Raw genomic sequence first — 27,039 nt, forward strand, 5'->3', positions numbered from 1 at the left:
AACCCGAAACAAATAAACAACAAACCACAATAACAACAGTATTTGATTGATGGCTGGTTGTAATTTCCAACCATGGTCTGACCTCTCAGACGCAACCAGTAAGAAATTGTGACAAATCCTCTGATGAACGCAAACGTTTCAGAGAGCAGCATTCTGTTGAAAGTACACACACACACACACACACACACACACACACATACACACACACACGCACGCACACCAACACACTTAAAATTCCAGCTATGCTCCATGCACGCAAAAACACACAAACACACATTTGGCAAAAATATTCCTGGTATCAACGAGTCTCTCGGTGTCAGCTCCTCCTCCTCCTCCTCCTCCTCATGGGGAGCTCTCACTCCTCTGCCTTGTTGCAAACCCCTGTTGAATAAAAACGAACGCTCGATGGGAGGGATGCATAATGGCAGCTGTGACGGTGAGTGAAAGCAAAATGATTGATATCAGCCGATTCCACTAGTCCACCGAACCCTCTCCCCACCTCCAGGTTCCTCTCGCGTAGTCCACCGAACCCTCTCCCCACCTCCAGGTTCCTCTCACGTAGTCCACCGAACCCTCTCCCCACCTCCGGGTTCCTCTCGCGTAGTCCATTGCAAAGTAAAGTAAGGCAGGAAGTTATTTCATTACCTCTACGTAACTTGTCCACAGCCGATAGGCAGACGGGCGCAGGCCGCTGCCCCTCTCCCGCTGTTAACACTCGGGGGCGCCGGAGACAACAGCCGGGTCTGGTAGGTCAACAGGCCTGCTGACGTAGCAGACCCCCCAACCCCGTTCCACCACCACAACAACCCACTCCTCACCCCTCCCCCCCTACCGGCAGGTTGTCTCACACTCAAATGATAAACACCCCTTCCTTTGGCGGAGAATCCTCATCCTCCTCACACTTCCACATGCGTAATCTCCTGCATGTCAAAACCCCTCCCCTTCCTCCCCGTCCAACGTCAACTCCTCCTCCTCCTGAATCGTCATCAAGCTGAACCCTCAAACCCCCACCCCCCCCACCCTTCTCTCGGTGTTTGAAGCGTCCGTCATGGGCTGGGTGTTTTCAAACAAACAAGAGCTGTTTGGGGGAGTGCGTTCCCCCCTCCGCCGCCGCTGCCTTCCTCCCCAACTCCTAAGCCATGTAGATGAAGGTGTTTATGTCAGCTTCGTCCCGCTTAATGTACTTGTGCTCGATGAGCCACTCGATCTGCTCCTTGATCATCTTCTTTTGGGGCAGGAACATGTTCTTCAGGATCTCCACCAGCTCCGTCTGCAGCTGGGCGTTACTGATCCTCTTCCTCATCTTCATGATCTGGATGATGGCCTCCTGAGAGAGAGAGAGAGCAAGAGCAAGAGAGAGAGAGCGAGAGTGAGAGAGAGAGCAAGAGTGAGAGAGGGAGATAGAGAGAGAGAGAAAGCAGGAGTGAGAGAGAGATGGGGGTCAGTGGGGTAGACAAGGAGAGGGAGAGAGAGAATAGAGTACAAGAAGAAAGGTGGATAGAGGGAGAACAGGAAGGAGGCAGAATAAAGAGAGGTACTTAACCATTAATTCACGTTTTTGTTTTTTTCACCAAACAACAGCCAGTTCATTAACAACACGGTGACCACTGGAAACACCGCAGTAAAACCAGGAGTGAAAAGTCTTTTACACGGGAGAGAGATGCTGCAGCGCTCTTCATCTCCCCATGAGCTCATGCACAGCACAGCCCTGGCTTCATGACTACCACCTATATGAAAAACAAACTAGCTCCTCAAAGATTTATGTCAGTCTGCAGAAAGGGATAAGCTGTTACTCTAAATTATTATTCTCAATATTTCAAATCACCTCTGTCATTTCTACGTTAAATATAACCACTTAGTAGAGGTGTACTGGTGACATGCATCTCGTTCTCTGAGCTGACCAATCACAATGAAGAAGGGGAGGGACTCTGAGCTTCATTGGGCTGCCTACCCTGACTTCCCAGCCTCACTGGCCAGAGCTACAACAGGCCTACTTTTTTGTTTTTTCTGCCTTTATTGGACAGTGATAGTTGAGGAGACAGGAAAGACAGGGGAGAGAGAAGGGAAGACATGCCGCAAAGGGCCCGCGCCGGATTCGAACCCAGGCCACTGCAGTAAAGACTCAGCCTTATGTGGGTGGCACACGCTCTACCAGGTGAGCCACTAGGGCGCCCCCCCCCAGGCCTACCTTTTATTACCATGGTCAAAGAAAATGCATAAAAGGCCAAAACCAGTGGGCCCTGCATCACAACTACATGTATTTTTTGTTGGTTTATAAGCTTTAGGTTTGCACAGTGAAGGAAAAAAAAAAGAAGCTCCTCATTGTTTGCTGAGAAGTGTTTGAGGTCATGTTGCTGCTTCCACACCTGAGTTCTCAGAATCCTGAGCTGAACAATTCCTTCATTCTCCTCCTCTCTCATCCGCTCGGTGGTCAGCTGCAGGCGACCAATCAGATTAATCTTTCCCCGCTTCTGGACTTTGGAGTTTTTGCTGAAAAGACAAAACAAAACAAACACATAATTATGAATCAATATTCAACTTGGACCAAAAAAAAAAAAAAACCAAAACCTAATGTCAAAGGGTTTTCTGCTTTAAAATTACAATCGTTTCCCATCCTGAGTGCTTAATGCAACAGATTTACTGTTTTATAGGCTAAAAATCAAACCTACACCTAGCAGCCAATACCCCCTTTCCCAGGCAGGAGCAGAGCACATTGCAGTACTAATTTCTATAATTTTGCAGGATTTTTACACAATTCCACTTTCCATCTCATTTCAGATTTAAATGTTGTTAAAATCAAGGACAATGCAATGCCAAAAAACAAAAAAGACGATAGCAGTTTCTCTTTTCCATACACCATGATTGCTGCACATGACTTGCTGATGTCCTACATCAGAAAGGGCATCCATTGGGTTTTCCTCTGCAGGAAAAACGAAGGTGTTTTTCATCGACTGCTACAGTCAAAGATAATGTCTGTATTCAACATTAGCTAACAACATTTGGATGTTTTGTTGTGTTAAATACCTCCATTTTTCAAATTCTGAAGCATTCAGTCAGTAAAGCAAGCTGCTAACAAATGGCCATCTATAGTACGTAGGGATCGTTCACAGATTAGCCTAGTGTTAGCTTTACACTCATATTATACATAGGGATCATTCACAGATTAGCCTAGCGTTAGCTTTACACTCGTATCATATGTAGTCTACACTCGTATCAAACGTAGGGATCATTCACAGATTAGCCTAGCGTTAGCTTTACACTCGTATCATATGTAGGGATCATTCACAGATTAGCCTAGCGTTAGCTTTACACTCGTATCATACGTAGGGATCATTCACAGATTAGCCTAGCGTAAGGCAGGGTCATGGAGGGGTGAAACTTTCAAACTGGCCAGAAAAGAACTGTAAAAAAATAAATGAATGCATAAAATATACAGATAAAAGCCATGCCTGAACCACTCAGAGTCCATGGGAACATGGGACTGCTGGGAAAATGTAGGAAAGAGAACTTCCTGGTTTAGGTGGCTTAGAAACATACTACCAAAAATGAAATATCCAGAACATAGCTATCTTAAATTAGTGTTGTGAACAATTCACTGACTTGTCTTTCCTTTCTTTTTAACTGGAAGCAACAGAATATTCCGGATGTGTTGTGAAACGTACATGAGCGAGAACTCCTGGTTGACGTAGAAGAGGGTGCTGTCGGTGAAGTCTTTGGGAGAGCTGACCGGAGGCTCATAGGAGAGCACCTGCCTCTTCAGCTTAGGGAAGGCGACCAGCGACTGCAAGTACACAACACAACACAGCGTAACGCAACAGAGGGATGAGAACATCTAACACAGCATCTGAACAGATCAGGCAAGCAGAGTCAGTATCATTTGTTTCATCAGTCAGTATCATCTGTCTTTATCAGTCAGTATCATCTATCTTCATCAGTCAGTTTCCTCTGTCTTTACCAGTCAGTATCATCTGTCTTCATCAGTCAGTGTCATCTGTCTTTTATCAGTCAGTATCATCCGTCTTTATCAGTCAGCTTCATCTGTCTTTATCAGTCAGTATCATCAGAATCAGAATACCTGTCTTTATCAGTCAGTATCACCTGTCTTCATCAGTCTGTATAGTCTGTTTTTATCAGTCAGTATCATCTGTCTTTATCAGTCAGTATCATCTGTCTTCATCAGTCAGTGTCATCGGTCTTTATAAGTCAGTATCATCTGTCTTTATCAGTCAGTATTGTCTGTCTTCATCAGTCAGTATCATCTGTCTTCATCAGTCAGTATCATCTGTCTTTATCAGTCAGTACTGTCTGTCTTTATCAGTCAGTATCATCTGTTTTTCTCAGTCAGTATCATCTGTCTTCATCAGTCAGTATCGTCTATCTTTCTCAGTCAGTATCATCTGTCTTTATCAGTCAGTATCAGTATCGTCTGTCTTTCTCAGTCAGTATCGTCTGTCTTTATCAGTCAGTATCATCTGTTTTTAACTGGCTTTTTTTTTGTACGTTTACAGTGTTCTTGGTTGGCATCCTTTCTATGACTTTCGTCTATTTCACTTTCCTTTTTATCTAAATGTTGATTAAGATTTGTCTTCATTTATTTTACTTTCTTTATTATGTAATCCTGCTTTCTATCTCATCCCGATCCTGTCCTTCCTTGTGAGGGTTATTTATCTATTTCACCCTTTCTTCTTTGATTCTGTGGAGCACACGCGCGCACACACACACACACACACACACACACACACATAGATTGCACATTTTACTACTGGTTCAGTAGTAAAATGTGCAATCTATGTCTAACTGAAAAATATTTTATCATTTGCAAACCAGAAATGTCCACATTGAAGAGCAGGAATGAATTTGCCAGCAGCTGCAGACATAGATATAAGCACCTATTTTGTAATTATAAATAAATCATGACAATACACAAATAACAACCCCCCCCCCCATTGGACCGTTAGCGATCACGTGTTTTTGAATTGTTAAATGTTGGACCTCTCCCTTCCCCATTGGACATTGTGCATGTGATGTGCATGACGAAGCAGTAAATGGTATGTCCTTTCCTCCAGTAGCTTTATTGACAGCTGATGTTCATTCATGGGAAGTATACTGTAATCCAACCCAACTTACAACAAAGCACATGATTTGCACTAAGGAAGTTGAGCTCTTAAAAAACGGCCATATTACATATTACCTGCCATGGGAAATAAATCAGGTCCTGCTGTTCCTTGTCTACATAGCCTCACCTGCTGATACAAGTATAGCAGCCAACAGGATCCATGACCCGGCATCCCAGGCTGGGACTGAATCACCTGACGCAGTAAAGCTCATGATGGGAGATTTTAATTCACGCAGTCTGTCTGGAACCCTACCATCTTACCACCAATATGTCACATGTCCTACCCAAAATGATGCCTGCCTGGACCTCTGCTACGCTAACATCCCAGGGGCATACTCCTCCAAGACGCCATCACATCTCGGGGAGTCGGATCACAAGATGGAGCAGCTGGTCCCAGTCTGTCCCACGGTTGCAGTGGGACAAGGCAAAAAAGGGGAAAATTAAAAGCTGGACTCCTGATGCCACCGAGGCCCTCCAGGACTGCTGTGAGTCCACTGACTGGGCAGCACCGCCGACCAGGAGGAGGCAGGAGACACTGTCACGGCTTACAGCCGTCTCTGTGAGGAGCCCGTTATCCCTAAAAACACGGAAAACATCTTCCCAAACAATAAAGCATGGCTGACCCGGGAACTACAGGGGCTCCTCAGGGGTAGCAAAGACGAAAGGAAACGTACACAGAAGCGACTTAAAATCAAGATCAGGGAGTGGAAGGCTGCCCAAGAAGACAAAGTGGAAAATTACTCTAGAGAAATTACAGCAGGAAGGCATGTGATTTTTTTGTCACAAAAGAAAGCGGCACTGGACAGTTCAGACGGTACACCAGCTGTCCATATACTGATTTCTGTTGAAGATATCAAACAATGCTTCAGAACGTGTCCGCCCAGGGACAGCAAGCGGACCGGACGGTGTCAGTAGTAAGTCTTATTGGCTTACTACTGACACCGCACAACAGCTCGCGTCACTACTTCAGCAACTGTTCCAGCTGTGACTGAAAAGTGGGATAAGTCCAGACTCGCTGGGTCATATACCTGGACCCAAAAACAACAGATCAAGAGATAGGAACAACCTCTGTCCCACAGCCCTTATGTCAGTTCTCCTCTGTGTCTCACCCATGCTAAACTCATACCAATTTGCATATCGAACCTCCTGAGGTGCCGAGGACATGTTACTGGTCGCCCCCCCCCCCCCCCACTTTTTTTCTCCCCATTTGTATCCAATCAATTACCCCACTCTACTGAGCCGTCCCGGTCACTGCTCCACCCCCTCTGCTGATCCGGGGAGGGCTGTACTAAATCGGCCATACTGAATTGTCCCTAGGTGTGAATGTGTGTGTATGTGTGTGTGTGTGTGTGTGTGTGTGTGTGTGTGTGTGTTGGCCCTGTGATGGCCTGGCAGCCTGTGCTGGGTGTCTCCCCTGCTGGGATAGTCTCCAGCATCCCGCAACCCTGAGAGCAGGATAAGCGGTTTGGATAATGGATGGATGGATGGATGGATGCATGGATGGATGGACAGATGGATGGACGGATGGATTGACTGTTCTTATTAGACTTTATTGTTTTATTCTGCCTCAATATGATCAGATGTGCTTTATTATGATCATGTTGTGGTTTTACTGTGTGTTCCGTTGTTTTTCTTGTGGACTTCATGGTGTCTCTTTGTGTCTTTATGTGTGGAGCACAGGACCAAACGAATTCCCCCTCGTGGCATAATAATAAAGTAATAATAATAAAGTTGCTCTGAAGCTGAATCTGAATTTACTGAGGATTGCAAGATAAGGACTGGAAAGAAGAAAGTGCGTAGTTGGAGGGAAGGTGCATGTGTTCTTCTAACCTGCTTGCAACCCTCCTGCCTTTAGCTCGCTGCCGCTGGCTAGCCCTTGTGGCAAACAGGGGAGCATCCTAGCATGTAAGCCTTCCCTCGCCAGTACATAGCCTCTCCTTCACCAAGACTCCTGCCAGGCCTCCCTGCAGCCACACATGCTAACTGGGGTCTTGTGGCCCCAGGCTAACTCGGCAGGGGATCTCGGAGGAGCAGTGGGCCCCAGAGATACAGTGCGCAGGCCCACCCTGGCGGATATGCCCTGGCACCTATCAACCACTGCCCGCTGCTTTGTGGGTGAGTCCGGGAAGACAAAAGGCTAAGGGAGCACACCCCAACAGAAAAGCAAGTTGTGGCGGCACGCTTTGAGGCTTTTTTCGAAAACTGGATTTCCGGCAGCCTCCTGCAGTTATGTGGAGGTGCCGGTAGTCTAGGGGTCCCCCTTGCCATCATAACCATCTCCTCTACAATCAAGTCAGTGGCGTTGGGGTAAGCGCACCCCCCATGCCACTTTAAAAACCATCTCTGCGCAGGTATCTTCTCCTGCTACCTGAGTCCCCCACCTCACAAAGTCTGGCGGCGATGGAGTATCCAATGATGGGAGCAGGTCCGAATGAGCTGGGAGCTCTTAGCTGGAACTCTGCACGCCAGCGGCACAGGGCAACAGTCGCTAGCAGCTGGGACTGAGTGGCAGCGGTTTCTGGCAGACCCCTGTGCGTCTGAGCAGCCCTATTTAGGGACCGCACTGCTCACCCCATTTGGGGAATGGCCTAGAAAAGGTGGCCCAAAAATTGCCCACTCAACACTGTGCCTGGGCAGGGAACCGCACCTGCCGGGCCATCCCACTACGCGGTCGAAAAACCCTCACTATATCAAGCAGCAAGCAGCAGGCTGGAACGCAGTTTTCCTCCGATTTTTTCAGAATGTCTCGTCCAGTAATTGTGTCTCTCTATTCTCTAACCTTGAGAATCAGTTGGTTTATCTTTTACTATTCTGACCCAAAGCAACAGCTGATTACCCCTCACTCAGTGTTGGTCTTTCCATTGGTGTCTGTCTGTATCCTCTCCAAGATTCCATCTGTTAAACACACTCTTATCTAGAGTGTGTTTAACCATCTATCTTTTGTCTCAACTAACAGGGTTCCTGCAGGTTTCAACATTAAATTTAAGAGCTTTTAAGACCGCTTTGAATAAAATTTAAGACATATTTCCCAGCAAAAGAGAATGAAGGAAAATTCCCATGAAAAAATAAAAAAGTCCTAGAATGACTTACAAAGTAAATTCATTAACATTCAACAAGAACAACATCACGTTCCATCAGAACAGTTCTTCCAATGAACACGCAGTAAAAAAACAACAACAGTACAGGTGTGGGGGTATGAATGGAGTCTGCCATTCTAAAGCCTTTACCCTAAATGTCCCGAGTTTAATAGTTTTCTTGCGTCAGTGGGCTTCAGAAACTTTCCCCTCCAACGGTTTCAACCAAGCACTAAATGTGCTTTTCTCCAACCACTGGTAGTGGAATTTGCACTTCCTCATGAGGTTAGAAAGGTAACAGACAGAAGTTAAAGACTTTAGCATTCATTTATCTCCTGGCTCGGACTGACAGCATGACACCCGCTACAGGACACAAACACAAAACACCAGTTCGGTGTTCTCCGATAAACTGACCGGGGAGCTGCAAAGTAATGACTATTGGTTCCATGTTGTTTTCTTTCAATACGGATTATTGCAGCGGAACTGACTATTTACTGTAGTACCTACACTGCAGCCCGGACACATCCCTCAAACACCTGTCAGAGAAGTTATATTTCTAAGACCTATCAAAACCATATTTAAGACCAAAAGACACATTTTAGATCAAATTTAAGACTTTTTAAGACCCGGCGGGAACCCTGTCTAAGGACTGTATATGTCTACGTGCTGTTTTACCCTGTGTGTGTGTGTGTGTGTGTGTGTGTGTGTGTGTGTTCTGACCCAGAGTGTGCGCCGTAGCTCTGCATCTGGTAGTTCTGTGGCAAGTTTGAGGTTCTCGAAGCTGATCCTTTCTCTAGGCCTCTGGTTCCACGCAAACAGCACCGCCAGCTGGAAGGTCGTCACCTCAAGGTCATATTGGCCAACCTCGTTCTTAAAGGTGATCTGAGGGGATAGGAGTACAAAATATTAGATGGTTGTACCATTTTTACACAAGTGTGATGCTTGTTAATTCTGTTAAAAGCCCCATATTATGCCACTAGGTGCACAATTAGCGAGCCATTAAGCCATTTCAAGCACCTTCTGAGATCACACTGGGAAGTGACCGCCCAGAGACAGGTTGAACTGATCAACTCCAGCCAACCAGTTCACAAAGTTCCTGCTGGTGTGAGGCTGTATTTGACTTGAGGTCATGTTATAATTTGACACCAGCAGGCAACTTCGGATGACTAGGGGATACACCAAATCTTTTACACCGCCATTAATTACTGATTGTTATACATGCTGACGCACATCTTTTCTCATTTAGCCCATGTGCAAACCATTGGCATTGAAGCGATAATATATTCCCTCGTATGGACCCCTGTGGAACACCTCCCACCTCAACAAGCTTAAGAGCCAGATCACACAGAAGGTGGTGTGTGTGTGTGTGTGTGTGTGTGTGTGTGTGTTCACTCACAATGCCATTGGACATGAGGTGGTGCCAATGGAGTTTGCGTCCGCTGTGGTTCCTCTTGTAGAAATCCTCCACCTCAGGGATCAGGTCCTCCAGTTCGGTCGGCAGGGAGACAAAGACTTTCTCGCTGCTCCGTGACCACGCCCCCGCATTCAGGATCTTAATGTTCACACTGTCCGCTGCAGGGGAGAGCAGGCACAGTCTTTTACTGCGGCAAGCGATTGGGTGGGGGTTCGGACACTGCTAAGAATTCTGGGCCCCCTGACAAGATGTGACGTTGAAACCCCCAAAATGTGATGCATCTACTTAAGTACATGTGTGTTAAGCCTTTGATAAGGGCCCCTTGCTTCTTGGGGGGCCCTGTGAAGACACTTCCCTCTCTCTGCACTCGGCGCCCCCTGTCTGTTACCCAGACTCAGGATGTTGGACTGTCACATTTCTGAATTACTTCCATCTGCTGTATCTGTCTAGAAACTCTCAGATTAAAGTTGAAATAAAAAAAGTAGCTGTGCTCTCTAAATGCGTGCACACATGCTGTGCGTATATTTGTGTGTGCGTGTGTGTATTTGTGTGTGCATCTCCTACCTGGCAGTGCCAGCTTGTTGTGTTTGTGCATCTCTTTGAAGACCTGGTTAAGATCCTCTGAGACTTTGATATCCTGAAACATCCTCGCTAGCTTGTTGACATAGTCAGCCGGCATGCCCACTTCCTGTAAAAGCAGGGGGGCACATAGGAAACAGAGGAACAGGACGGAGGGAGAGGACAGAGGAGGAGGGAGTGAAGTAAGAGTAGACGAGAAAACACTGAGTGACTTCACATGGAGTGACAATGTTTTGTGAATTTGTTCCTTTGTATCTGTGTTGCCATGGATGGGTAAGTGTGTAATCGTCCGAGTGTGTATGCTGCAGTGTGTGTGTGTGTGTGTGTGTGTGTGTGTATGTACGTGTGGGTGTCTCTCTCTCACCCTGAGCCACTCCACCATGTTCTCCTCTATCTCACTGTCTGCTGAGATGTCCAGGATCAGACGCCTGGTCAGGTGAGCCTTGTGGTAACGCATGAACACGTCTTTATTCTGGACATACTTTAATACCAAGAGCTGAAAAAGGCAGAGACAGAAAGAGAGACAGACAGACATAGAAAATGGGTGAGGGGGAGTCAGACACACAGAGAAAGAGAATAAAGAAAAAGAAAAGTGACCACAGGAGGTTTACAAGAAACATGGTGTAAACTACAGAGAAATATAGGAGCATCCCAAAAACCAGCCAAGGCCTGAGACTCAGGGGGCCTTAATCAACCTTAACCTCTCCATCTGGCAAATACTGCATCTGGATCTAAATAAGCAAAACCCTGTGGCTAGCAAAAAGAGATTTGTTCCTGTGTGCGATATATACATCGATCGGCCAAAACATTAAAACCACTGACTGGTAAGTGAAGAAGATTGATTATCTCATTACAATGGCACCTGTCAAGGGATGGGATATATTTGGCAGCAGGTGAACAGTCAGTTCTTGAAGTTGATGTGTTGGAAGCAGGAAAAATGAGCAAGCCTAAGGATTTGAGCAACTTTGACAAGAGCCAAATTGTGATGGCTAGACGACTGGGTCAGAGCATCTCCAAAACGACAGGTCTTGTAGGGTGTTCCTTGTATGCAGTGGTTAATATCTACCAAAAGTTGTCCAAGGAAGGACAACCAGTGAACCAGCAACCAGGTCACGGGCACCCAAGGCTTACTGATGCACGTGGGGAGCGAAGGCTAGCCCATCTGGTCCAATCCCACTGAAGAGCTACCGTAGCTCAAATTGCTTAAAACGTTAACGCTGGCTAAGATAGACAGGTGTCAGAACACACAGCGCATCACAGCTTGCTGCACATAGGACTGCATGGCCGCAGACAAGTCAATGCCCATGATGACCCCTGTCCACCACCAAAAGTGCCTACAATGGGCACATGAGCATCAGAACTGGACAATGGAAGAAGGTGGCCTGGTCTGAAGAATCACGTTTTCTTTTACATCCTGTGGACGGCTGGGTGCATATGCATCGTTCACCTGGGAAAGTGATGGCATCAGGATGTACTATGGGAAGAAGGTAAGCTAGTGGAGGCAGTGTGATGCTCTGGCCAATGTTCTGCTGGGAAACCTTGGGTCCTAGCATTCATGTGAATGTTACTTTGATACATAACACCTACCAGATACTCTTGGAGAACAAGTACACCCCTTTATGGCAACAGTATTCCCTAATGGCAGTGACTTCTTTCAGCAGGATAATGTATTCTGCCACACTGCAAAAGTTGTTCAGGAATAGTTTGATGAACATGACAAAGGGTTCAAGGTGTTGCCTTGGCCTCCAATTTCCCCAGCTCTCAATCCAATCAAGCATCTATGGGATGTGCTGGGAAAACAAGTCCGATCCATGGAGGCCCCACCTCGCAACTTACAGGACTTAAAGGATCTGCTGCTAATTTTTGGTGCCAGATATCAGAGGACACCTTCAGAGGTCTTGTGGAGTCCATGTCTGGACAGGTCAGAGCTGTTTTGGTGGCATGAGGCGGACCTACACAATATTAGGCAGGCGGTTTAGTGTTTTGGCTGATCAGTGTATATACTATTATACACACCACCATATCTGCTTGCATATCACCCTCTCACCCTTTTTCGGGTGATGTGTGTCTCCCTCAAGCTCGAGTCCTCTACCAGAGGCCTGGGAGTTGAGTTTGAGGGTTCTGTGCAGTATCTTAGCTGTTCCAAGGACTGCACTCTTCTGGACTGAGACCTCAGATGTTGTTCCTGGAATCTGCTTGAGCCACTCTCCCAGTTTGGGGATCACAGCCCCTAGTGCCCCTGTTACCATTGGGACTACTGTGGATTTCACCTTCCACATCCACTCTAGTTCTTCCTTCAGCCCTTGGTATTTCTCCAGCTTCTCATGCTCTTTCTTCCTGATGTTGTCGTCCCTTGGGATTGCTACATTGATCACTACTGCGGTCTTCTGTTCCTTGTCGACCACCACAATGTCTGGTTGGTTAGCCAGCACCTGCTTGTCAGTCTGGAACTTGATGTTCCACAGGATCTTAGCTCAGCCATTCTCAACGTCCTTTGGTGATGGCTCCCATTTGGACTTGGGGACTCCAAGTCTGTATTCAGTAAAGATGTTCCTGTACACTATCCCAGCCAACCTGGTTATGCCTTTCAGTGTATGCTTTCCCAGCTAGCATTTAACACCCTGCTACAAAGTGCTGGACTGTCTCAGGGGCGTCTTTGAACAACCTGCATCTTGGATTTTGTCTGGTGTGGTAGACCCCTGCCTCAGTTGATCTGGTGCTGAGTGTCTATTCTTATGCTGCTATGATCAGAGCCTCTGTCCTTCAGTCCAGCCTTTTCAAGCCACTGGTAGGATTTCTTGATATCAGCCACGTCTTCTGTCGATGGTACAGCCCATGGAGGGGCTTAGTCTTCCATACCTCCTCCTCTTCTTCCTCCCCACTATCTGTCTTCTGCTGAGTGAGCGAGGTACTCACTTAGCAGTTCATCCTAGGGGCCCTCTTTCTGATGTACTCATGGATGTTCCTTGTTTCATCCTGGATAGTTGCTCTGACACTCTAACCCTTGGCCCCCATCTTTTCGCATATTGTACCGTCTCAGGCTGCTGGACTTCTTGTGGAACCTTCCATGCATTGTGAGGATTTTCCATGTCCTGATGTGGCCTTTACCTTCTCCTTTTGCCAGCTTATTATTCCAGCTGGGTATGATGACTGGTAGGGCATATGTGTTGATGGCTTGGATCTTATTTTTCCCATTGAGCTGGATCCTCAGGACCTGCCTCACTCTCTGGAGGTATTTGGCTGTAGCTGATCTCCTTGCTGCCTCCTCATGGTTTCCATTTGCCTGTGTACTCATCAGCTGCCAAGTTATGACGCACGAAACAGGCTTATACTGCTATGAATTAGTTTTTTTCCTACATCTATCTTAAGAGAGTTAAAAAAAAAGTGGTGCAGTGGTTAGCGTGGTCGCCTCACAGCAAGAAGGTACTGGGTTCGATCCCCAGGGTAGTCCAACCTTGGTGGGTCATCCCGGGTCGTCCTCTGTGTGGAATCTGCATGTTCTCCCCGTGTCTGCGCGGGTTTCCTCCGGGGGCTCCGGTTTCCTCCCACAGTCCAAAGAAATGTAGGTCAGGTGAACTGGCCGTACTAAAATTGTCTCTAGGAATGAATGGGTGTGTGTGTGTGTGTGTTGGCCCTGTGATGGCCGGGCAGCCTGTCCAGGGTGTCTCCCCGCCTGCCGCCCAATGACTGCTGGAATAGCCTCCAGCATCCCCGCGACCCTGTGAGCAGGATAAGCGGTTAAGATAATGGATGGATGGATGGATGGATGGATTGATATAGTATATATATACATATAAATGTGTGTGTGTGTGTGTGTTGCATAGCCTGAAATCATTAGTCCTTGAGGGCTTTACAACAGACACCTATCTTTAGACACTAGACTTAGATGAGGAAAAACTCTGCAAAAAAAAACTTGCCAGGAAAAGAAGATGGGAGTAACCTCAGGACTAGAACCAGAGGAGGGATCCCTCTTCTAAGACATAAGAAGAAATACACTTTATTTGTCATTGTAAGCAAGCATATAACGAAATTCATCCTCTGCATTTTACCCATCCTATGGTATAGGAGCAGTGGGCAGCTGCAGTGCAGCGCCTGGGGACCAACTCCAGCTCTTCTTTCCATTGCTTTGGTCAGGGGCAGAGTATTAACCTTAACATGTCTTTGATGGTGGGAGGAAACCAGAGCACTCGGCAGAAACCCACGCAGACATGGGGAGAGCATGCAAAGTCCACGCAGAAAGGACCTGGGATGGCCTGGGATTTGAACCCAGGACCCTCTTGCTGTGAGGCAACAGTGCTAATCACTGGGCCACCGTGCCGCCCCTTCCAGGATGGACAGACATACAACATTTGCAGATTCAACATTGGAGATAAGCAGTAACAGATATATAATCACTCAATAAGGCACTCAAAGATTACACAAGTTAGAGAGAAGTAAGAGTCAAGCCCTGTCTGGTGGGCGAAGTCCCACTGACTCACCACTTGTTTAAGTTTAAGCTCTATTTCCTCAGAAGTGAGTTTCTTGCTGAGGGGGGTTTTCCTCAGGAGCATGTCACAGTAGTTCGCCAGGAGCTCAGGACACTTGGACTCAGGCTGGGTCTTCAGACCCACTCTGAACATACACACACACACACATACATTAACACACACAGTGGACGCAGCATTGACAAACACACAGGCAGACCAAAAGCCAGACAGAAGAACAGAAAGAGAAGAAGAGACAGACAGGTTGACAAACACATGGAGAGGAGGACAGACAGATGGATGGACAGTTCAAATTAAAATCCAACATTCTGCACTTGATCCTCTCAGAGGTCACGTCAGATAATAAACAAACACCTTTGGACTGGAATATTTCACCACGTAAAAAAACAAAAACAAAAAAACCCCAAAAATTTCTCACCCTTTTTGTTTCAAAGGCAGCTCCAGTTTAAATATTGTGGCGTCGTTGACAACGGCCTTGTATGCCTATGGGCAGGGGAGGAGGAGAGAAATGACAAGGTGAAAGCAAATACATCACACACCGCTGTGCTGAGAAGCTCTAAACGCTCTCCGTCGTACACTGAAAATGCTTCCTCCCCTTACATTCAGCTTTTTTTTCTAATTCCTACTTCTCAAAAATCCCGTAAAGCCCCACTGACAGAAACATTGCTGCAGTGGGCGGAACACAAACCTTGTCTCTGGCGGTCAGGAAGCGGGGGTCGTCCTGGAAGGCCTCCTTCACCAGCTTACTGAAGCGGTTAAACAAGGTCAGCAGCTGCTCCACGTACTTCTCTGAATCCTGAACGCAGAAGCACAAACACACACACGCACACACACACACAGATGTGTCTGTCATATTGTGGACTATACCCTTAACGGGAAGTGAATGACCGGCATAATGTGTGTGCGTGTGTGTGAGTATGCTCGCTCCTGTGTGTACGTACCGTGGTGATGGTCTCCGCGGCGGCCACCATGTCTGCAAGCCCAGCATTGATAATGTGCTCTTCTAGGTCTTTCAGCATGGGCTCGATCCCGCTGGGAACTTTGTCCATCAGAGAAAACATCAGGTGCAGCTCTGCACCCAGGGGAGGCAAATCACACACACACACACACACAAAGTAAGGCAGAGAGGTCAAGTAAGATCTTTTAAACCGCAAGTTGACAAGTACTTTCAGCTATTGTGCACAATTGATACTGCTGTAGTGTATATGGAGCTGCCAGGGGAGAGGAGAAGAGGAAGGCCAAAGAGGAGGTTTATGGATGTGGTGAGGGAGGACATGCAGGAATGAGTATATTAGAGGGACAGCTCAAGTTGGACGGTTTGGAGACAAAGCAAGAGAGACAAGATTGAGATGGTTTGGACATGTGTGGAAGAGAGAAGCTGGGTATATTGGGAGAAGGATGCTGAATATGGAGCTGCCAGGGGAGAGGAGAAGAGGAAGGCCAAAGAGGAGGTTTATGGATGTGGTGAGGGAGGACATGCAGGTGGCTGGTGTGAGAGAGGAAGATACAAAGGACAGGAAGAGATGGAAACGGATGATCCGCTGTGGCGACCCCTAACGGGAGCAGCCGAAAATAGTAGTAGTAGTAGTAGTAGTAGTAGTAGCAGTAGTACTGGTACTGGTGTATAACCTAGCTAAGGAAAAGGCTTTCGACCAAAAGGTTGGCTGTTTGAATCCCCAGATTTACCTCTCTTTTTTTCATTTTGTTTACCACTGAACCTCACAGCATTCTCCGATAATGATGGTAAGTGTTGAGCTTTACCATACCATTAAAAACAGCTGGTAATGTCTAGACAGGTACTTACTCTCCGTCTCATTGCGCTTGATCATCCCTGGGCATTCTGCGAGGATTGTCTCCTTAAACGAGGTCACCAGAGCATTCACACAACATTCCATGAGCTGTGAGGAAACACAGGCAGACACCAGAAATTATCCGGCGAATTCGGGGGGCAGCCAGGAACCGCCGCAGCCGGGACGCGAACCCGGGTCTCCCGCGCCATGGGCGACTACGTTAACCAGTCGACTAAAGGGTCCGATCCGTTAGCCAACTGGCTAGCACGTCGACTCATTCATGATCGTTACACTACCCCCCCCTTCGGGAAGCGCGTCCCTGCGCTTCAGCATATCACCTCCCTCACGCCTCTGGGCGCATGCGCTTCCGATGGCCTCACAGCCTCACCATCCCACTTCTGACACCGATATAGCGAGTTCAGGGGGGCAGCCGGGAACTGCCGCAGCTGGAATGCGAACCCGAGTCTCCTGCACCACGGGCGACTACATTAACCAGTCGACTAAAGGGTCTGACTCACTAGCCGGTTGGCTAACAGGTCAGACCCTTTACTTGACTGGTTAATGTAGTTGCCCGTGGTGTGGGGGAACCGGGATCACGTCCCGGCTGCAGTGGTTCATCACATTACATTACATTGGATAGCAGACGCTTTTATCCAAAGCGACTTACAATAAGTGCATCATTTAACGTAGGAAATCAGGGGAACTACTAGTCATCAGCGGTCATATGTACATCTAAACAAGCATCTAAGAGCAAAACCAGTGCTAAAGTAAAAGCACAAGAAAGAGATTTTTTTTTAAATGAGTGAGTACAGTAAGTGTTAAGAACAAGTAACAGGGTAGTAGTTCTTGAAGGGGTGAGTTTTCAACCTGTGTCGAAAGATGGGCAGCGACTCTGCTGTCCTGACATCAGTGGGGAGTTCATTCCACCACTGTGGGGCCAGGACAGAACAGAGCCATGACCGGGTCGATCAGCAGCAGGGGCCTCTGAGCGACGGGGCAACCAGGCGTCCCGAGGCAGCAGAGCGAAGTGGTCGGGCGGGGGTATAGGGCTTGATCATGGCCTGGAGATAGGAAGGAGCTGTTCCTTTCACTGCCCTGTAGGCTAGCACCAGAGTCTTAAACTGGATGCAAGCAGCTACTGGGAGCCAGTGTAGGGACATGAGAAGGGGAGTTGTGTGGGAGAACTTAGGGCGGTTGAACACCAGACGAGCTGCAGCTTTCTGAACAAGCTCCAGAGGTCTGATGGCCGACGCCGGGGCGCCAGCAAGGAGGGAGTTGCCATAGTCCAGCCGGGAGATGACCAGAGCCTGGATGAGCACCTGTGTCGTCTCGTCAGTGAGGAATGGGCGAATACACCTGATGTTATAGAGGAGAAATCTGCAGGAGCGAGCAACCGTTTGCAGCAAATGACAGTTGGTTGTCCAGGATCACACCCAGATTCCTCGCAGTCCGAGTTGGTGTCACCACGGTGTTGTCAATGGTGATGCCAGGTCTCGGTGCAGCCAACCTTTCCCCGGGAGGAACATCAGCTCTGTCTTGCCCAGACTGAGCTTCAGATGGTGTGTTGGCATCCACTCCAAGATGTCAGTCAAGCACGCAGCAATGCGTGTCTCTACTTGTGTGCCAGAGGGAGGGAAGGACAAGATCAGCCGGGTGTCATCGGCATAACAATGGTTCCCGGCTGCCCCCCCGAATTCACATTTGGCACCACTCTGTCACATCAACCTAACCCAACAACATAGTCGTCCAAAATAAGGTTTAACACCTGGGAAATAATGAGTTTCTTTGAAAAATGAGAGTTCTAATATTTTGTCACAAAGATGCAACTAGATTGATTGATTGATTGACTGATTGATTTACATGTCCATAAGATGCTGGCTAAATACAGGGAATACAAGGAAACCACACTGTGGTTCTTTTTATAGAGAGGGGTCCAGATCAAGTCTTGGTTTGACAAATTTTTCGGTCATGTCAAAAATGATTCAATTTACTGTACTGACACCGTAACGTTGTTATTGTGTCCCTTCCTTGCTTTGGTGTCGTGTTTTATTTGAAACCGTTACCACTCGCTAAAAGTCAAGACCGTTTATTGAAGCTCCGGCCGCAGACGGCGCCTCATTCACACAGTGAGAAACGGGCAGACACAGTAAATGACAATGGAGGACACACACCCTCTATCTATAGACCCCCGATTTGAACGAGGAAAACAAAACTTAAGAAACATTTGGAGAAACCCCAGGGAGAGCATCGGACATACATTTAGAAGTTAAACACTTCCAGGTACAAAAACCCAACAGATGAAGTAATCCAGGAAGTACTCACAGCTTGAACCGAGTTACATTCACGACGGGTCTCTAGGTATCGAAGTGCTCTCTTCTCCTCCTCTCTCAGCTTGGCATCTGCCTACAGGGAACCACAGGACACAGGCGGCAAATCAGATCGTCAATCAGACAATCAAATATTTACCTTAACACCTTAACACTGAACACCACAGAGACACACAAACTACACACACACACACACACACACCCAAATACTCACGTGTACAAAAACACACATCACTTAATGATCTGACGGAAAGAATCACATGCATGGATGTGTATGCCCCAATCTAAACACATGCATTTGTGCACTCACGCGCACACACGTTGAATAAACCAACATTGCAACCCATCACACACACACACCAACACATGCGGCGTGCACACATTTGTATGCACTCAAACACAGATATTAACACTGATAAATGTTTGAAAATTACACAAATAATTTGGAGACATGTGGTATAGTAATTGTGTTCATTCCCCCCCATTTTTTCCCCAGTTGTACCCAGCCAATTACCTCACTCTTCCAAGCCATCCCGGTCGTTGCTCCACCCCCTCTGCCGACCCGGGGAGGGCTGCAGACTACCACGTGCCTCCTCCGATACACGTGGAGTCGCCAGCCGCTTCTTTTCACCCGACAGTGAGGAGTTTCACCAGGGGGGCGTAGTGCGTGGGAGGGTCACGCTATTCCCCCCAGTTCTCCCTCCCCCCCCCGAACAGGTGCCCCGACCGACCAGAGGAGGCGCTGGTGTAGCGACCAGGACACATACCCACATCCGGCTTCCCACCCGCAGACACGGCCAATTGTGTCTGTAGGGACACACGACCAAGCCGGAGGCAACACGGGGATTCGAACCAGCGATCGTCGTGTTGGTAGGCAATGGAATAGACTGCTATGCCACCCAGATGCCCCAATTATGTTCATTTTGGAAATGCTGTACATCTAGAGATGTTTTTATCATTGATGATAATATCTGTCCTTCACTGCTGGACAACACGAACACTGTTATAATTATAGTGTGTACATATTTCATGTAGTTCTGGACTCCATTCTGTTGGAGGTAGGACGGGGCCTGGGTTCTATAGAACCTCTCTGTTGAGTCCAGGTAGGCCTTCTCAAAGTTATCCCTGTAGATCTGTAGCTTGTCCTCCAGGTTGGAGCACAGGTTGACTACAGAGAGAGAGAGAGCGAGAGAGAGAGAGAGAGAGCGAGAGAGAGAGAAAGGGTTGTGGGTGCATGTGTGAGACCACCACAAGGTGAGGATCATGTTCTATGTGGAGGTCATTATAGGCACTTCTCTCTCCCTCTATCTCACCGTAAGATTCTCGTACTCCGATGACCAGCTGGGAGTCGAAGGCCTCTCCCAGCCTCTCGGCGTGAACCAGCTTCATGGCGCTGTCTTGAAGACGACTCTTGATGTTGGAGAAGATGGACTCATTCCATGTGTCCAACATCAGCTAGAGAACGAGAGAGAGAGTGGTTGAAACAGAGAAGATAAGAAGAGGAAAGAGAAAAACACGGCAGAGGACAAAGACACAGACAGGTCAGCGAGAGACGGACAGAGAGAGGAGAGGAAGAGAGACGGAACAAAGACGGGGAAGACGGAGAGGGAGATACAACGTGAGAGAAGGACATCAAAAATTAAAAAGTGTGTCAAGTATGTTTAACAGAATTTTACATTCTTTACAAAGAGGCTTCAATGATGGAAATAACACATCCGTTCCAAATCAAATCCATCGTTAAAAAGACTGAATACCTCACAATCGACAATGAAACATTTGGTGGATGACAACTGGTGCTTTCATAAGACATTTACACAGCAGTAAATGATGATAAGTGATCATTAGTAACGTGGATATGATGACCAAGCAGGTAGAGACACTCATGGTTCATGTCACTAAAACAGTGGGATAAGTTCAGAAAGTTGTCTCACTTTACTGTAATGCAGCCTTTAAGACCAGGGAATGATAACATTTGAGTTATATCACCAGATTCCCACAACCCCAATCCCACAACACATCTAGTCTCACATCACCAGATCTATATATTGTGTCCACATATTGTCTCTACTTCATTGGTTGTGTCTGAATAACCACACTATGGCCGTCGTAATACTAGATGGCGTTCATTTTTAGCACACTACATTACAGTATTCATAGTATGGAAAAATGTAGTCTACTTAAAATGCAGGATGTATACTATTTTCAGTGGAAAATCTAAGATGGGGCATCCGGGTAGCGCAGCGGTCTATTCCGTTGCCTACCAACACGGGGATCGCCGGTTCGAATCCCCGTGTTACCTCCGGCTTGGTCGGGCGTCCCTACATACACAGTTGGCCGTGTCTGCAGGTGGGAAGCCGGATTGTGGGTATGTGTCGCTGCACTAGCGCCTCCTCTGGTCGGTCGGGGTGCCTGTTCGGGGGGGGACTGGGGGGGAATAGTGTGATCCTCCCACGCGCTACGTCCCCCTGGTGAAACTCCTCACTGTCAGGTGAAAAGAAGCGGCTGGCGACTCCACATGTATCGGAGGAGACATGTGGTAGTCTGCAGCCCTCCCTGGATCGGCAGAGGGGGTGGAGCAGCGACCGGGACGGCTCGGAAGAGTGGGGTAATTGGCCAAGTACAATTGGGGAAAAAAAGGGGGGAAAAATCCACACACAAAAAAAAAGGAAATGGTAATTTTGCATGGTGATCATGACACAGGTTCTGCGAGCCAGTTCCACTAGCCGTCATTTTCACTGGATGACTGAGAATAGTAAACGAGATTTACGATGCATACTACACGTCTTTTAATGGATCATCAGTACTCAACAGTACGTAGAACTTTCTATTAGTACGTAGTTCTTTGTAGTAGTGTATTTGGACACAGCCAGACTCACGTCCTTCGCTCTTTCCCCTCATCTCTAGACATTCCCTCTTAATCTCCAGTCCCCTTCAGCACCTCCCTTGCACTTTTCTGCTTCCCCTTGTCGTATTTAAAATCATTCCATTTCTCCTCCTCCTCCTCCTCCTCCCTCTCTCTTTCTCACCTTGCGGACGATGCTGTCCTCCATGTTGGTCTTCTTGTTGCTGCCCTGCTTGCCCATCAGCGTGATTTCCAGCTGGCAGAAGGGTTTGGGCAGGATGTCACACTGGGTGAAGAACTTCCTCCACTCCACGATGTATGCCTTCAGCAGCGCCGTGTCGTCTTGGTGGCTCAGCACCCGCTGCCATGGTGACCAGGGAGGAGGAAGTGGGACAGGTCAAACGGTAAAGCCAACCCATGCACCTTTGTTGCTTAGTTCCTTCAATTGTTATTGATTGTTTTTCGATCACTTAATAAAGTGGCTGCAGGAAAGCAGCCATGTAAACATCGTGAGAGGCATGACGATCAATTTTAAATTCTTTGCAACTTAGTTATCAATCCACAATCTCTGGCTCACCCACCCACACAAACACACACGGAGCTGGACAGCACACACTCACACAGACACACAAGCACACGTACGGCCTGAGCTTGTTTGATGAAGTCTAAGATGTCCTCTTTGAGAGCCTGGTGGATTTTGGCAGGACCTTTATCATCCCATAGGCACACAGCATGGACATCTCTGGAGGGCAGATAAGAAACAGAAGGGCATCAGTTCATGAAGAACTTCAGATGTCATCAGTGAAGAATCACACGTGATGTTTCTGAAATATCATGATGTGACATGATGTTAACCAGAGGCAGTGTGTTGTGTCATTATTCAAGTGTAATTAAATCTAAATGTGTTTTTTTTTTTGAGCAGTAGCATGTCTACACAACTCCCACCTGATGACATCTATCAATACAAGACTTGAGTTCAAAAATGGCCTGGACAACTTCGCCAAACTGCGTTCAATGAGAGTTTACATAAGAAAATAGCCACGCCGCTCTCTTTCGTCGAATCAGAATCAGAATACTTTATTCACCCCCGAGGGGACACCGGGTAAACTCTTCATCGCCGCCCCGAGTGGTGACGTAGTAACAGAGATATTAACGCATTCTGACATCAGAGGATGGAAACTGAAAAAAGATTTCAAAGACTGCATTTCCACGTCTCTGGTTTTGGAGACAGAGCTTCTTCTCCCACTTCTCCACCCCAACCCAAAAAAATCATGCATCCATCTATTATCCAAGCCGCTTATCCCAATCGGGGTCGCGGGGGTGCTGGAGCCTATCCCAGCAGTCATTGGGCGGCAGGCGGGGAGACACCCTGGACAGACCGCAGACTGGGTGGAGACTGGCTGAAACGCTGCACTGCGATGTCCTTTAAAAGACGGACTAAGGGGCGTCCGGGTAGCGTAGCGGGAGACAGTAGCCGTGTAGAGTTAAACCCAGTGAGACTAACTTCCCCCGGCCACAAGCAATCGATGGTGGAAACCAATATCAAAATCGCAATTAATCCATGACTAATAGTGGAGTCCTATTCAAACGGCGTGTGTTGTGTCCAAGATGGATGCAAAGCACGCAGCACACTACAGACTAGCGTTCTCCACCGAGCCATTTCAACCTCCATTGTTGTACTATGGAAACAAACTGGGATTCCTCCACCCGCGCAGGAGTCGAACCCACGTCACAACAAGGTTTACGTACAGGTTCCTTCCATTGTGTGAGAGTTATATAAAGCACAAATACAGGACCAGCTGATCCACATATGGGCTGCTGGAGCGGGATGTAAGGATGGCACTCCATGCGCTGAGTAGTGTTACTTTTTATAGAATGACTAGTCATAGTTGTGGTTTTATTAGTCATTGTTGTATTAGTGGTAGAACTAACAGTAGTACTCTTAATGCTAAGCGTAATTCACGTGACGTATGTCAGACTCAGAAACACTTTGTCGCTTCCCCAGCCCACAGCAGTGCAACACAAAGACAAAAACACACATCCTAAAACTAGAAGAACTACAAGAACTCATATATCCAAACTCACACATATATATCTAAACTAAACAACAGAAATCTCTGTCCAGGAGAGCGAACGCCAGCCAGGATGACTGTCGGAACTGCCGGTCTGCATGGGCTAGTAGTTAGCTTAGCCTGCCCCGCTTCTGCGTCCTGTCAGACCGCCCTTGGTGTTTCCTCTTCGGGCACAGCCCCAGGCAGGGCCGTGGTCCTTGGGCCCACAGGACACAGCAGACCAAGCTCCCCCAGCCGATCTACCGCCAGCTCTCCCAGCCAGACACCTTCAACACACCTCCCCGCACTCCACACAACGACACTAAAAACACAGTCAATGCTAGGTGAGGCCGCCGCCAGACCACCCTCGGTGTTATCGGAACTGCCTGTCTGCATGGGCTAGCAGTTAGCTTAGCCTGTCCCACTTCCTGTCAGACCGCCCTCGGTGTTTCCTCTTTGGGCACGGCTCTGGGCAGGGCCCTGGGCCCACAGGATGCATCAGACCAAGCTCTCCCAGCCGATCCAGCACCAGCTCTCCCAGCCATCAAACGAATACACAAACTTAGACGCAGACGTGGACAAAGACACTGCATGGATGGTACTGTGTGAGGCCGCTGCAGACGTGAATTTGCGCCGCCATCTTCCCACACCGGTACTGGGTGAGGCCGTTGCAAGCGTGAATTTGCGCCGCCATCATAATATGTGCAGTATTAGTACTACTGATACCACAGTGGTAAACTCCTTTGCAGTGTAAACATCGGTGACACAAAACAATCTATACTACAATTAGAGAGGTGTTAGAAAAACAGAAAAGGATACATGAATAATACGATGAAACACGCAACACATAACCAAGCACAGTGCAGTCCTACATAGAGCATGGTGTCAAGATGGCCTGCGTGTTCATTCTAAAGCCGAGTCGCACTAGGACCAAACAACGACATCTATCTCACTGGTGATACTCCGGTAATCGTTAAAGCACTGCTGAAACAAAGGTTGTTTTTTTTTAAAGATTTCAAATGAACTCCCCCATCCCCTGACAAACACACGGCTTAGTCTCACACCTTTAATGTGGACGTTACCGAGTGGATAATTCTCAGTTGAGCTCTCAATTAATTCATCGGGAGGATGGTACCACATCCCGAGTTATGGAGGAAGGGGGCTTTTTGTCACTTTGACAAAACAATGACCACAAAGTAAGTTTTCAAAGTTAACACACAAACCTCTAAACTGACCGAATAAAAATGTGGCCATGCGAAATCAAAGAAACAAGTGCCCTTGACCAGGTACACTACAGCACTAGGAACAAGTTTTCCTTATATTGTACAGTTGAGGCACTACTGGTTTCTTGGACAGCCAAACATACAAAAATGGCAGCTTGTCCGGGGCAACAACCAGTGACGAATGTGTCTAACCAGTAAACCAGTGTAACCAGTGAATCCGTATATTTATAAGCAAACACATAACGGAGAGCATTCAATGTTCTGTGAGTTTGACACAGATATTGGAAAGATTCATGTTCTGCTCTGACTGTGCCCTTAAGTGGGGTATTGGGTGTTACCAGAGAGAATGAGTAGATGTTCTTCATGTCCAAAACTAATATCTTGCCCCTGATACCCATGAATCAAAACTTGGATTAAAAAGGAATTGCAGCCAGAAGAAAGTAAATTTAAAGGGGGGGAAAAATCATAGCAAGTGATCGGCTAACCAACATACGTTTCTAATGCACAACTCTGCTACACACCCTGGACAGCTCCAGTTCGCGCCTTCTGGCTGGCATGTTTTGGGACGGTTCGAGGAAGCCCAAATAAACAGAGGGGACATGCAAACTCCACAGAAAAGGGCCAGAGTCAAAATTCAGGACCCTCTTGCTACTCTTGCACTGACCACACCACCCCAACGAAGCCACGAGATGATCTTAACCCGTCCTGAGCATGGCTATCTGCCAAGTATTTTCAAATACATTTCCCAGTAGGGTACGATGAAACGATGCCCGTGACACGCTCCAGAATGAGCATCCACCCCAGAAAGCAAGGTAATGGACCATTTCCTAATATCAATTTCAGTTTCTTTTACCCGTTTTCTCAAGGATTTATGCTCACGAGTGGAAAAGCATAAACCCAGCCTTAACAACACAGTAATAAGCACAGCTGATGAGAAAGCTGGACAACAGCAGGGCTTTACGTGGTCCGAGCGGGTAACAGAGCAGCCGTGGCTCATGTGGGGGGGGGGGCTGTGACGTCATCGTACGGCGATAAGAGAGAAAGCGAGGCCAGCGTGAAGGAGAGCTCTTACGAGAACAAGTCGAACCACTGTTGCTTGGTGACGGCCTCCTGTCTGAGCAGCTTGAGGACAATGGGTCTCATCAGGTCCCACTTGTCCTCAAACTGCAGGGACCCCTTGTTCTGAGAGAGAGAGAGAGAGAGAGAGAGAGAGAGAGAGAGAGAGAGAGAGAGAGAGAGAGAGAGAGAGTCAGAAAAAGAGAAAGCGAGAAGGAAAAGCAGGACAAAGGGAGACAGGCAGAAAGTCAACGATTGGAGGAAGGCAATACAGAGACACCGAGAGGCGCTGCTGCTCATTTCAGGGCAATCACATGAAAATACACCATGGTGGTCCTGGACAGGTCCTGACAGCTGAAACCCGATAAACACTTCAAATCTCATCCACGCTGAAATACGAAGCAAGGGCGACTAGCGTTGCGTTGAAGTCAGTGTGTGTGTGTGTGTGTGTGTGTGTGTGTGTGTGTGTGTGTGTGTGTGTGTGTGTGTGTGTGTGTGTGTGTGCGTGTGTGTGTCAAAGCGAGGTGCGGGAGCAGCACAGCTGATTTTTAGGGTCATCTCGTCAGCGCGCGGAGCGTCTTCCGCCGGCTCCGCTAGCCGCCGTATGACGCTCCGCGGGTCGGCTAACGTTAGCTAGGCGAGACCACACTAAACATTTCGCGGCCCTGCCTCGGACGCGCTGCCGAACAGCTGCCGTGGCCACTCCGGGTGAACCCGCGCTCGGCCGGCCGGCGTGCGGCACACAAGAGACGGCGAAGCGGTGCCGCGGGAGTGCGCCGCTGCGCGAAAGGCGACACCGCTGGGCGCCTCTTACCTTTAGCAGATTAGACGTCGCCATGTTTCCTCAACTTGTCACCTCGCGTAGTCTCGCGAGAGGTGGGCGCTTCCCGCTGCGCCCTGCCGGCAGGGGAGGAGGTCATGTCAGCGAATCCCATTATAACAGATAGATAGATAGATAGATAGATAGATAGATAGATAGATAGATAGATAGATAGATAGATAGATAGATAGATAGATAGATAGATGCTCTCAGAGAGGAAATTCTATGTCACAGGTGCAAGTACTACAATAGTTCATTCAATT

At 47.8% G+C, this 27,039-nt stretch overlaps 1 protein-coding gene across 1 annotated transcript; it reads right to left on the minus strand.

The window, feature by feature from the left end:
• Positions 1-1,132: 1,132 nt before the first annotated feature.
• Positions 1,133-26,794, minus strand: LOC130115739 (cullin-5-like). The gene is made up of 19 exons (XM_056283545.1): positions 26,771-26,794; positions 25,973-26,082; positions 22,269-22,368; positions 21,811-21,987; positions 20,098-20,239; positions 19,807-19,952; positions 18,780-18,860; positions 16,472-16,565; positions 15,609-15,739; positions 15,356-15,463; positions 15,086-15,150; positions 14,662-14,794; positions 10,548-10,679; positions 10,169-10,292; positions 9,587-9,762; positions 8,911-9,072; positions 3,663-3,781; positions 2,367-2,490; positions 1,133-1,327 (listed from the first exon to the last, which is right to left on the minus strand). The coding sequence occupies exons 1-19, from the start codon at positions 26,792-26,794 to the stop codon at positions 1,133-1,135; spliced, it is 2,343 nt and encodes a 780-aa protein (XP_056139520.1).
• Positions 26,795-27,039: the final 245 nt, after the last annotated feature.

This window comes from Lampris incognitus, chromosome 7, assembly GCF_029633865.1.
Source record: "Lampris incognitus isolate fLamInc1 chromosome 7, fLamInc1.hap2, whole genome shotgun sequence".
Taxonomy (NCBI): Eukaryota; Metazoa; Chordata; class Actinopteri; order Lampriformes; family Lampridae; genus Lampris; species Lampris incognitus.